Source organism: Bradysia coprophila, unplaced genomic scaffold (genome assembly GCF_014529535.1).
Source record: "Bradysia coprophila strain Holo2 unplaced genomic scaffold, BU_Bcop_v1 contig_561, whole genome shotgun sequence".
Classification (NCBI taxonomy): Eukaryota; Metazoa; Arthropoda; class Insecta; order Diptera; family Sciaridae; genus Bradysia; species Bradysia coprophila.
In genome coordinates, this window is record NW_023503807.1 from 183853 (window position 1) to 197644 (window position 13792).

At 34.2% G+C, this 13792-nt stretch overlaps 1 protein-coding gene across 2 annotated transcripts in view; it reads right to left on the bottom strand.

Annotated features, from left to right (window-relative positions):
* Positions 1-2621: 2621 nt before the first annotated feature.
* Positions 2622-13792, bottom strand: part of LOC119083150 (homeobox protein SIX3) — a 46996-nt gene continuing 35825 nt past the window's right edge. For both annotated transcript variants that reach the window (XM_037192796.1, XM_037192795.1), the window contains exons 4-5: positions 3356-3633; positions 2622-3143 (exon numbers count right to left, since the gene is read on the bottom strand). In XM_037192796.1, the coding sequence (XP_037048691.1) occupies positions 2776-3143; positions 3356-3633 (646 nt within the window). In that variant the 3' untranslated portion in view covers positions 2622-2775. The remainder of the gene's footprint in view (positions 3144-3355; positions 3634-13792) is intronic.

Consider the following 13792-nt stretch of genomic DNA (forward strand, 5'->3'; position numbering starts at 1 on the left):
TCTAATAAAGTGAAAGCAAATTAAAATGATCGACGCTGAGAGTATCCAGACTTGAAAGCCAGTATAGTCTTACATACCGCCCATTTGAGTTGTTTATATTGCATTTGTTAGGTTTATTATCTGTAAACAGTTCCACTGTACACGCATAAGCTCGACTTCGAAGTATAAACGTGCGCGTGCAAGCTCAATACACCAAAAACCATTGTGAATGTTATACAAATCGATCGAAAGCTTGTTATTTAGTTCTATACTCGTTTTCAAATCACGATACGCTAAAAATCTTCATAATCGATCATTTTAATTTACCCTGCCTTTAAGTAGGATGGCATCGGGATGGCAAGAATATTTTTCAATAATTTCTGTAAAAAAAAATTAAATATTTTTTCAATGGTTTCATGGTAGATCTTCTTTTTATTGAAATATGAAACTTTTTTCTCAAAATCGCCCACGGTCTATTATATGTCATTTGCGCAAACTCTCTATTGTCGCATTCTGTATGTATCAAAAATAACCCCAATTTATCGAACCAAAATAGCAAAATATCACGGAAGTAGCAGATTTTCTCTAGCCTACTCTCCTTTTCAGATGTTGTCAACAGGCATGAGCGCCGACGGAGAAACCTCGGCGGCGGCGAAAAAGTCGGCTTGAGCCGGCTTAAAACGGCTCGGCTGGAGGTTCCTTTTAACTTTTTTCAAAATAAAAACGTTTAGATAAATTCATGGAAAATGAACTAGTAAGCATGAAAATGAAATTGTACGGAAAGCGAAAATGTAGGTAGATTAGGTTGTTCAAAGTGCAAGTGGAAGTCTCTAAGTCTAAGGTTCACTAACACGTCAAGTTTTATTGCCTCAAAACATGAACTAAATGGAAAATCATGCTCCGGTACACTCATTTAACTCATTAAGAAAATGGTTTTCGATAAGAAATCGAAAGCTCACAAAAATCAAGTAAAAATTGAAAAGAAAAAAAAATCGAGAAAATTCGCAAAGATCGATAAAGTTTTCTCAAATTTGTGAATTAACTGATTGTGCGCCTTCGGCTCGTTCCGCAAAGGTCATACTTGCCAAAACAACAAACTTAGAAGCGAGGACGTAATATACCATTCTGGAAAATTCATGAAAATTCAAGAAAATTTTCAAAATTTTCTTAATTTTGTAAAAAAAATTCGAAAAGTACTTGAGCTGCTTAGGATCAACAGTAATCTCGGTTTTCAAAATTATTTCACCCATTCACCTTTCGAAATCTTTATTTCATTTTCCAGCCGTTTCAAGCCGGCTTGAGCCGTGTTTTTGGCACCGGCTAGGCTGCGGCGCGGCTTGCTCAAAAATGGCCCGCGGCGGCTTGATCGGCGGCTTATTTTCGGCGGCGCTCATGCCTGGTTGTCAGTCTTGTTTGGATTTACTATTTTGAAGATTTCGTGAAAAGAGTTTTAGAGACAAAGATTTTTATATGTTTATCAGCCGATAAACTGGTTGCGGCTTGGTTCCGTAAGCATCGATTCGATCGCCATTCCAAATTGATAAAAAAAATGTATTTTCGTTCTATAATTCACTTTTATAATTATATTTTAGTTATTTATTATTACAGCATTTTTTGTTTTTGTTTTTTAATTTTATTTTATTTACAATCGAAATTCAGTGTGCCTAAATGTAATTTTTGAATATTTCTGTTGTTCTTTAAGCTGATACTTTTATTTTAATTTTTTTTTATTTCTTTAATGCTTCTTTTTATTTACATAATTTTTTAGGCATATCTCATAATAGTATATGTATCATAGAACTCTATTTTAATAAATGTTATTTGTGTGTGTTGTGTTTTGAAAGCTTTCTGAAGCTTATATAGTTGAAAAATTGTGTGAAAGATAAAATTTTGTAAATCAACGCAAAATTTGTGGATTCTCTATTTGCATTGCGCGATGCGATTTATTTATAATAATTCTCTTTTTACTCACCATTTGTTTTAATAATTAAATATTCAATAATATCATTTCTTTACTAAAAACTTTACAGACTTATAACGCACATATGATTCTCCATCTATCATCGGGTTACGAACTGGAGCTTGTACAAAATTGTTGCATTGCATTAGGTGAAACACATTTGTAAGGCCATGTCCAATGTTAGATGGCTGAAGGCTGATACACGTACTAGATATATACATATACCCTAATGTGGCCGTCATAGTGTGACAAATAATATCTGTTAGAACACAAATGTTAGTCACCTTAGAAAATGTAACGATACTGCACAACTCTTCATACAATGATCGATGAATGATAGGAAACAAGATATGGGCTCACAGTATACTATTGCATTTTATTTATTTAAAACAAAAATGTTTCGCTTTTTACATACAATATTTGCATAAATTTTTACAAGCCTTTCGTTACTCAAATATAATTAAAGTTTTTCTTAGTTATTTTTTTTGTCATTTTTCCTTTCTTTCTTTCATTATTATAATATATATTTGCTTAATACGAGAGTATTCAATAGATTTTCATTAGTTCCATTTTGTGCTAGACTTTTTTTGATGTGTATCCGAAGCTCATTGGGCGAAATACCGTTTAACGAAATCCGAAGACATTTAATTGAATTGGAATATTAATGACACCAAACGAAAAAGGAAACGCGCAATATAATCACAACTTTAAAAATTGCATCCAACTACAAATTTACCGAAATATGCGACAAACACAAACAATCAACACTTTTTGTCAATGTTCTGAATAAAGACTAACACTTTCCGAAAATACGCTTCCTTATCCTCATCCCCATATCACGATATCGTGTCTTTGGGCTGTGGTGACGGAGAGAACGGTCGATGCAACATTGGCGGATTGGTCGGTGCCGCTATCCGAATGATGCCCGAATTGAGGGTATGAGTTAGGCCATGCGTTGTTAAATCGGAGTTTATTCGAGTTGGTGAACTGACGCGAATCCGTAGCGGTGATAAAGGAACAGTGGTCGTTAATGGATTACCCGTGGTGCCGTTTAGTGTGGGTGGCATTTGTGGTTGGGGCCGTAACACGGTTGGAGTCACAGGAAAATTCGTAATGCCAATTGGTGGTGAATGTGTACTGATGGGTGGTGAATTTTCGCCCAAGCGATAAGGCAACGTTGGCAAGAAGCGACTGGCGAATGCTCCTAGGGAACCACAAACAACAAATCATAAAAGTATTCTCGCTAAGAGTATACTGCCTCAAATATTAAATGTTGACAGAATTTTCAATTTTTTTCGTTTTGCAAAGTCTGAGGCAAAGTGTCTTTGACTGACAAGATTACTTGCAAGGTTAGTAGAAATTACATACAACTACAACTAGTAACGTGTTATCATAAAAATTGGATGAATAACTCACCAGCCATTCCCGGTGAGTGTGTATCGAATCGAAACGAACTTAACGAGAAGCTTCTGTAATCCTTATCCCGATCTTCTTGCAGACGATCGTCTCTGTCATTACCACCGCCAGATGTTGAGCCAGGACTGTGTTGAAGCGATAGGCTACTTGGAACGGGAGAATGTGTTCCTAGCGATATATCAGAGTCAGAATCATCAGATGGCGTCGGGGAACTCATATCTTGGCGACGTGATTGCAAGCATGTTGAACCGGAACCAGATAGTGGCGGTTGTTGCATTCTGAAAAGAAAGAAAAAGAAAAATTAGGAAAATAGACAAACAATAAACAAACAAAAAACAAACTGGTATAACAATCACTGCATTGCAAAGAACAGAAAAATATCAGCTCATCGCTTTTTATGTTTGGCACAAGGAATTGAGGGAGCGCTTGAACAATGAACACAAGGTGGTTAACTACGTTTAATAATTTCATCCCTTTCGAAACCAGTAATTAAATAATAAAGCAAATTCACACAAAATTCATCACACTCCACCCGTAAAGCCACAATAATACATTGCTCAACTCAACGGAATACTTCATAGTCGTTATAGTTGTTACACACGACACACAACATCCTAACGCTTTTCTGCGGAACATTGTAAACAGAAAGTGTTGAATAAACAAAAGCTTCCGTCACACACCACCACATGACGATGATGTCTCATACATAATTCATGGCTCTATCTATTTAATTTATCCACCGTTTTGCTTTTAACGCATGTAGGCAACAATAAATATCGTACGATGAGATAGTCGTAAAATTGCACATCGAATAATTTCCACCGTTTTCATCCCATATACACACACACTCTAAGCACACCGAGATACTCAGTTATAAAGTGTTGTGCCTTCTGCTTCTGGCTTTGTTGACATCGTTTTTATTTGGCTGTAGTGTCTATTTATACAGAGACTCATCGGGTTTGTGTCATTTTGTGTGCTGTGTTTTGATGAACCGTTTAACTATAAAACATTCCGAAGGGATCTTGTATGTATGCACACAACAAGCTGAATATAGATGCGTGAAGTACAAGTTAACCCTTTTTATGAGCAAATAAATTCAATTATCATTATTCACGCTACTAGGGTGTATTGTGTGCAGAATACATGAATTTTTATTGTGGGACATATTTGATTAGGGTTGTTGGAGGGAATGAGTAGCGATTATTATTGTAGGATTTATTGTGATAACAGAAATCAGCCAAAGAATGCAAATCAAAAAAATAAAATAAAAATACGATGAAAAGGAAAAGGAACGACTACTCAGCCGTACATACAAAGTTAGAAAGACTGACAGGATTTGTCCCTGATCTCCTTTGTATTTTTCATTTTTTAATATTATATTCGTAGGGCTCGTATCAAAATTTAGCAATAGTCACTTTGGGTGAAAAGTTAGATGCCTATCGATTCCGATTGGCTCCGGGATCGATCTATAGCACAAAAATAGTCAAACTCCCCATCAATGGAAAAACATGATTATAATAGATCAGTGGCAAATAACGGTTTCTTCTCTCAAAATAGTGTCAAATGGGTTGTCAATTTCACAAAGCTAACCTCAAACAATGACAGCTCCATATAAATTTTTGTAACATTGTGGTTAGCTTTGTGAAAATGACAGCTCATTTGACATCTCAAACGACATTGACAATGATCTATAGAGTAAGGAATTCGTTTTCTCATTATCCGTTCGTCAAGCGGTCAGCGGTGGGTTTTGATTTTAAGTTTTTACAAGTTGTCACACGTGCATTGGTACATTATGATCCCTGAAAACTCGTGCTTCCACCTATGTAATAAACACATACTAAACGATCTAACCTTAATCTATCAAATTATGTATATCAGAATGTCCGAACAATTACCCTATTTTCGTTAATAAATAGGAGCATCTGCACTTTCAATTGTAAGACGTTCAGTGAACGGTATTTGTACAATTTTTATTCAAATTAACCACTCCTTCATCACCGGTTTAGTTTGGTAGTTTTTGTATTCACGTTCAGATTATCTTGAATTTATTTTGGAAATTTAAGAAAATTAACAACATTTCGTTGAGCTGGTCTTACCAAAAATTGTATAATTAAAACAAAATAAAAAGTAATCTGTGTGAATAAACGGTTTTCAAAGCATAAAAAAGAAACTTTGTGGCGCTGACACAGAAACTCTTCGTAAACAGTTTGCATCGTTGCAAAAAGTGTGACGCAAAATCAATAATTAATCATGACATTGAATTGGCAAGTATATGTTGAATATTTTTCATCAAAAATATACCTACGGTTATGGACAAAAATCTCGAACCATAAATTTTAATTATTTTATTCCATCATTCCATTAAAACAAAACTTGTTTCGATTTTCCATTAACACTATAAAAATGCAGATAAATATTGCAAGAATGATACCAAAAACCAATCATTGATCATCAAATTTCTCGTTCAAAATCGCAAGAGCAACGCACATTATGCTATACAAACTCAGAGAGCCATTCTCGTTATGCGATACATTAAAGTTGAACATTGAAATTCCTTCAAATGAAGAGATAAAAATACTTATCGATTGCCATTTATTTGAAAAATATTAAAATCATAAAATTAATTACTACAAAACTCTTCACATGTAATGGGCGCGCATTGGCAATGAGAAAAAACAGATTAAAACAAAAATGTTCATTTCATTTTTATTCCATATGCCAAATGTTAACGGTTTGGTTCATATATATACGTGACTGGGATAGATAATGTAGAATTTCATTGCATCGCTTCGCAGATTTTAGAGTAATAGTATATTTCAACATACCCCAATACACACAAGATGTGTGTGCACGCGCGGGCGAAGCCCCAGCGAAAACACACATCGAGTGTGTATTGGGGTATTTTGAAAGATATTTTTCTGTAATAGTGAGAGTGTGTTGGTGCATTCCTTCCCAACCGTTACTTTACTTCTCGACCGTTTACTTTCCCTACCGACCGATTCATATCATAGCTCACCAATACACTCTCACGTATACAGAAAAATAATTTTCGCTTATTGAAATTGTGAAGAAATACCAGTCTGGCACGAGAAAACCATGTAAATGTCCATAGAAAATTAAGTAAAAGATTAATTTTTTTCCTCGCAATTGAATGTTTATTCAGTCGAATCTAATACTTCATTTGATTGATGAAACATCCAGTTTCTACTTTCACATCCATTTCACTATTAAAGACCAAAAATTAACCTAAGCATATATCTGTATCTGTCAGAATGTATCAGATCGGTATCGCTTGTACTAAAATCAGGATACTCTAGTATCTACACACACCAAAACTTTGGTAAACGTTTGAAAAGGTACCAAAACTTTCTCAATTGTTCTTCTAACGCATCTGTCTAGACTAATAAACCATTCAAAAGTATAAATATGCTCAATTACACCCATCAGGCAGCTATATACTTTCATCTAAAAATATCGTTCAATTGTTTTGCGACATTATTGAAACAAATATACATTGCAACCAATTACTGATGAATGAAGGACCATCGCACCAGTTGTCGTTTGAGAGCACTTTTCTTTTCATAACCCCTTGGGTATCTAACACACTTTATGATGCAATGTATATATAAATTACAGACATCAAGTAGAGAACTTGGAAGCGTTAAGTGGCCTCTCAATTAGCAAGGCAATATTATCAGAGAAAATATTTTTCCTTCTCAAATTTATATATTTTGCTTGTTCAACTGCAGTTGAAATTAAAATGCAGAAACAGAGACCGATGATGCCAGCATACCGTTTTCAAGTACGTTGTAGCAAATTTGAACGTTTTTGTTTTTGAGCTTATTTCGTGCGAGGGTACTGAATTATACTTGCAAGTCAGAATCGCAGATATTATATCGAACGAAGTTCACAATTGGGAATTGTTAGAGTTATTCAAAATAGCCTCAGTTTTCCTAATACGTGCAGTCGCTAAAGACCAACTCACTGAGTTCGAAAAGAAAACGTCAGCATTACTTGACCAACAAACAAAACCCATATCATTCATACATAAATATATATACTTATACATATATTCAGAAAATGCTCACAACCAGGAGCAATAACATCAAAAATGCATTCTTTTTAATTGCGAATGGAAAAAGAATGCCGCTAATGACTTTATTAAAGGTAAAAAGAAGGTATAACGACCATGGCAGATCTACGGAATGTTTTGAAAAATTAGATTTGCGTTTTTCTTTTCAGTTTCTTTTTTATATACATCCACGGACTGGATCTTTTGTGTCTGTGTTGCATTATGAAAATGATACAATTATTATCTGACATTTATATTTTATTGTTTAACGTTTCTTTTTTTGTGTTGTTCTTTTGTTTCTTTGAGTAATTAATTGTTTGAATACAGTCAGTCATAACTGCAAAAGTGCTGAAGACAGATTTGGTTGATATTTTAACAGACGGTAAGCACATCATCAATACAACTACACAGTCGGTTATTTCTTTCGGTCTGTCTATTTATCTTCATAGATGAGTAATCTTTTACTTCATCTTCTACAATAATTTTGCTATGTAAGAACTCATTCGTCCTTCTAAACTTAAAAATTAGTCGTCTAAGTCAACATTACACCTAACGAATCCACTAATGCGACAATGGAGTCTCACAAAATATTTGTTGAAAATAGTTGACGAAGCGAAGGCTCCAGAAAATTCATGAAATGAAATGGAAGCACTGACACAAAATGATGAACATTGTTGGTGTCCTGTCCTATGCTAACAATAATGATATAATAGAATCCTGATGGAATGCGGTGCATTTCACAATTTTCTTATCTTCTACGTAACAAACCAATTACAACTCTATCACTGTAACGCTTCAAATCTCCCGTCAATCCACAACCGGACGTATATATCGTAACAGCAAAAAAAAACAATATAAAAGAAAAAACCGACAAAATCGTCAGTTTTCTATAGGCAAAAAAAAATCAAATTTTCCTTTCTACAAGTGAATTAGAATAATTTTCCATTACCCTAAATATGCGAGTAGGATCTCATTCTGTATCAATTTTCACAATTTCCAACGGCAATACAACCATTATTATCGCATCAAATCTCACCATCAAACATAATACGGTTTGTGAATTATTAAATTCACCCTACAGAGTATATTACACACAAAAATGAGGCTGTTGTCGATGTAGAACATAGAATCTGTCAACGTAAATAGGGTCAACCAAATAGAATTATTTTAATATTTCGATTTTGTTTTGTTTCATTTTTTTTTCTCATTTCATTCTTTAGTACTCTATGCTAAAATCATGCTCCTCTCTTGATCGAATTGATGGTATATTTATATATAGAATGAGTGAAGCGTTCGGAAATATTTTTTCTGTACCACTTTGATAGCATTATAGTCGCAGATATTCGTAGGATACGTCTGTGCTGAAATACACAACTCAACGGGAAAAAATAAGATTGAAAATCATCCTTGAGAATATAGAGATCTTGTATGTGCACTAACTCAATTTGTCTGGTATTTGCAAAGTAAAATTGGAGATGTTCGTTATGAAACCACCCAATTCGATTTTCAACTCTTACAACTCCATCCCGTATCCATCCAATATTATATATGATACGGTGAACATCCTAAGTGTATATATACGTTGTAACGTCCCACACACAAAGAACTTTTCGTAATGTTTTTTGAAATTAAACTACCCTGCCGAAGCGTACAATGAACAAAAGTTATTAGATGAACTCATGAGACTCTGTAATTTCGTTTCTATCCTTTAGGCAATATGATATTACAATGAATAAACCTTTCGCATGACAGGACATTTAGCAATTACTGTGTCTAACAAATAAAATTTTACCAAGGGTATCAGGGTATATGAATATTATATATGTAGAGACGGAGACATCTCGTATATCTGTTTTTCGCATTTGTCTTCACAGAAACGTTCTCATTTTCATATTTAATTCGACAATGCTTTGCAGTGTTCCTGGATTTGATTAAGGCGAACGAAATTAGGTAGATCGTTCAGCCAATAATCGAAGTTGATTTTTCCTAAAATTTCCACTAAAAACGAAATTGTGTGAACAACTTTACTTCTGACAGAAAGTTTAATTGAGTTTCTTTATCTGCACATTTGAATTGCACACCTCCAATACTTTCGATAATGTTTGAATTCTAAATGAAACCTGGGTAAAATTTGAATGAACTTTGCTTCATCAGCAAATTATATATGCGCAATGAACGCAACGAACCAAGTGCCACAAAAGAGAAATCACATACATTGTACCTTGTGACAGATAATTAGTGATAAATCACATTGAAGACAAAGGCGCCGCAATAATTTAAACATTTCAAGTTGAACAGTTGATTTCGATGTAAAATTCTTTTTTTTCTGTATTAAAAAATTGTTTTGTTTCATCTTCTGATACAGAAAAGAAGCGAATCTGAGATTTTTGTTGTCGCATCATTGAATGAGTGGTATTTTTCCTTGCACACACACTAACTGTGCTGAATTACTTTGGTCGGATCATTGTCGCATTGAGAATGTGGTTTCGGTTCGGTGTAAGATCTTGTTTCTACATCGCCAGTTAATTCAATAAAATGTCGAATTATTTGGCTTAAACGATTTTCAATGGAGACAAATTGTCGCTTTGCGTACGTTATTGTTGGTATTTCATCTGTAATTTTTGATTGGCAATATGCGCACGAAAGTTGTTATAGTCCTATTACTTTAAGGCAGTAAAGGGAAATGTATATATGCAATCCACAAGTCATGCTACTCAATGGTAGTAAGTATTGTTTTTAGTAGCTAATCTAAGTTTTCACGCTTTCTTAGTTTTAGGCTTTATATTAGGAACAACATTTTCTCTAACGCGTGTCGGAAGTACGCGATGAAGTCGTGATATCTCAGTACTAGAGAAAAATTATTTCACTTCATTTGTTTTAACATGCAAATCGCTATACATCGTTCGTTAAATCGAGCAAATTTGCAGCAGTTTTGTGACTATATTGATTCTAGTTTCGCACCATATGCTATCACCAAGTGCACCGAATCAATGAAATTCTTGTCCTGACGTTCCCACATTTCGCTCAATGAAAGACAGCAAAATATTTATTAAATGATAAGCGAAACGAAATATAAATTTTGATTCCTTTCTTACTTCAATCTCCGAAGTATTTTACAGCACGTTCATATAATCAAGATCGTGCTGTGCGATCCTTTAAAAAAATCATTTTAACTAAATTAAATGTGTCCTACGATATTCGCGTGTTGTTGATCCGACTTAAATGTGATATTAAATAACGCGATAGGTCGTAGACGTCTCTTTCACTCTCATTGCCTTTAATATAAATATAATATACATCAAGTGATTGATTTTAATAATTTAATCTTTGTATAATGAAGACAGCTTTATTCAATTTGGCCTTATTATCAAAAATTTAATATTTTTATGCACGCATCCTAAGCCCTCCATTGAAAATCTGCTCTCACTGAAATATGATCGTAATAATATATATTTCACGCCGCATTGAATTCACTTTCGGGTCTTTAATTCTTGTATTAATGAGATTTTTTTTTTCTTCCATTTATACGAGCCACCCTCTATTCAACTGTGGGCTCAAAATTCGTTTTACCAGATTCACGTTACATTACATTGTGGCTCCCGTATGCATCTGATTCTTTATGAGTACCAAATTTATTGAACATTGTATCTCAATTTAGTAGTTTGGCCTTTATAACACCAAAAATCATACCTACGTCATTTTTGGAACTTTTTTTTTGTATTTTAGGCTTGTTCTTGCGGCAGTTACTTTTTTCCTCTTCATTCGAATTTTCAACACATTTCACGAATAAATTGTGCACAGATTTGGCAAAAGCGAGCTAAACATTAATTGAATTCGACAATTTTTGAGGTAAAGACGCATGCGTGCCTTTTGTTCACCAGAAAAGTATCGATTTCAGTGTTAAAATGGTTAACCAATTTTTTGAATGGTTCCATTGAAATCCAACTGAAAAAATGCTCAACTGAACAACATTGATGATTTTCATGCTTTTTCTTGCATAAATATACTTTGGTTAAAATACTTGTTTACAGGAATATGATTTGTGTTGAATATTTGTGAAAGGGCAATTAAATACCCCAGAGACCTGGGCGTAGATTCCCATTCCTTTCTTAACTTTAAGAAGTCGTAAATTGACAGTTCTTATGGGATCAGTCAAAAAACCCTTAACACATTGAAATTGATTGTGGCTCGCCAACTTTCGGCAGCCTGGACTTTACTGAAATAGTCGAGGAATGCCTCCAAATAAATTTCTAAAAATCCAAACCTGAATTCTAGATTTTTAGAAATTTATTTGGAGGCATTCCACGACTATTTAAGTAAAGTGCAGGGTGCCGAAAGTTGACAAGCCGCAATTAATTTGAATGTGTTAACTGAAATTAACATTAAAATTAACGTAATTAATTTAATAGAGAATTAGTTCTTCTTATGATTCCGAACATGCCCTGGTCATACTACTTCAAAGCAACAGAAAAAATTGAGTTTAAACTCCGATTTTCAAAATTCTGTCGAACCGTGATTTTTTACCTTAATTCACGCGGTAAATTTCAAAACATAACGCATATTGGGACATTTTAACGCACAGTTTTAGACATTTGTTACATAAAGTCAGCGGTATTTTGTTCAACTGCCAGTTGAAAATATTTAAATTTTTGGCGGGACTTATGGCGTGAATATTTCTCTCAAAAAAGCAAGCTATAATATTCTTTGAATAGAGGAAGCAAAACAATTAATGACTATGCCGATAATATACCGTTAACTATAGATTAAACTGACGAAATAAATTATGGTTTTATTAACAAGCTAATCTTCGTTCACATTCACACTTCATGTGTTCATCCAGCTCGAATAAACGTTAATTTTTTTCACTATCTTTAATCAGATCCATAAACGAAACCCATAAATATCAAATTATCCTATGAACTCATTAAAAATATCTCATTTCCGTTAACATCTAAAATAGCTCAACAACACCATCATCATTTACCATCAGAATATTATAGCGCTCTTCGACCCTAAACCGTTTTCGCCTTATCACCAGATCGAAATCAACATTTTTTTTTCGTTCGGTTGATGAGGTGTATGTGTTTACAGCAACTTTACACCTGAGAAAATTGTCAAAAACACACTTCCTTCAGCGATTAACATCAAATGAAGCTATACTATTATTTACACAGTATAATACTCCATAAATACCTCATGGTCATGGAATCTCTGGCATAGAACACCGGCGCGCATATAATACATCATTATAGATATTTCGTTACACATCGCTGCTTTGATGACATTATGCTTTTAATCTTAATGAACATTACATTTACAACTTATCAAATGCGGTGCTGTTTTACTCGTATGATGTGATGTTTGTTCAAAGGATTTGTTTAGTCGAACGAAACGCTTTGCTCGTAACAAAAAAAGACTCATAGAGACTCAATTGCTGGCGTAAATGTTCTTTCGTCGTTTGTCATGCGTTGAATTCTTTTGTTCGTTTTTTCTAGCTACCTGAGCTGTACTTAAGCTGTAATATGACGTTTTTTCCGATAACGATGCATGACCTCAATAATCTCAGTCGAGTACTTTTTACTAGGCCCCACCTCTTGGGTGGGTGGGTCAGGTCCCTTGACTGGCTATTTTTTTTCTATAATTCCAGCCTTAGTTTTCTAGCCATTTTTAAATGAGGTGGTGTTTTTGAGATCACAAAATTAAAGTCACATGAAAAGGTGATGTCTCTTTTATTCAGAAAACAGCAGTCATCACATGCTTCATTTTACTCATATTTATTTAATTTCCTGAAGAAACAAAAAGAGCTGAAGGTCCGGCGAGCGATGTCTTACTCCTAAGTTGAGTCTCCTATATAGTCTACTAAAAGCGCTGAACAGGTGGCGCATTTCTTGCTTACCTCTCGAAAAAAAAACTCATGTGAATTACGGCTCTGGCAAAATTCACTCTCGTGCAAACACTTTAGGAACGAAAAATTTCTTTTAAGAACGCGATTTCACGCAAAAATTGTCGTATATCGCAGATTACCAGTCCAATAAAGTCCAATGTTCGAATTTAACCACATGAATTACGATACTGGTCGAAAACACTTAATATTTTCAAATCTGCGATTTTCGAAGCCTCTGAGAATTACTCGAGTTATCGTGTTATCAAGCAAGCAAGATTGTTCTAGACTTCTAGATTGTTCGACCAGAAATCCAGATTCACTTACTCGTCGAATAATTTTTTTTCTGGAAATCCGTTGCAAAAATGTCGCGGTAACAAGTTGTGTTTACAATTATACTCCAACCTCACTACTCCAATATTATCCATCTACGAACTTAAAATCGGGTAAAAATTACTTAAGTTATCACGATAACAAGGAAAAG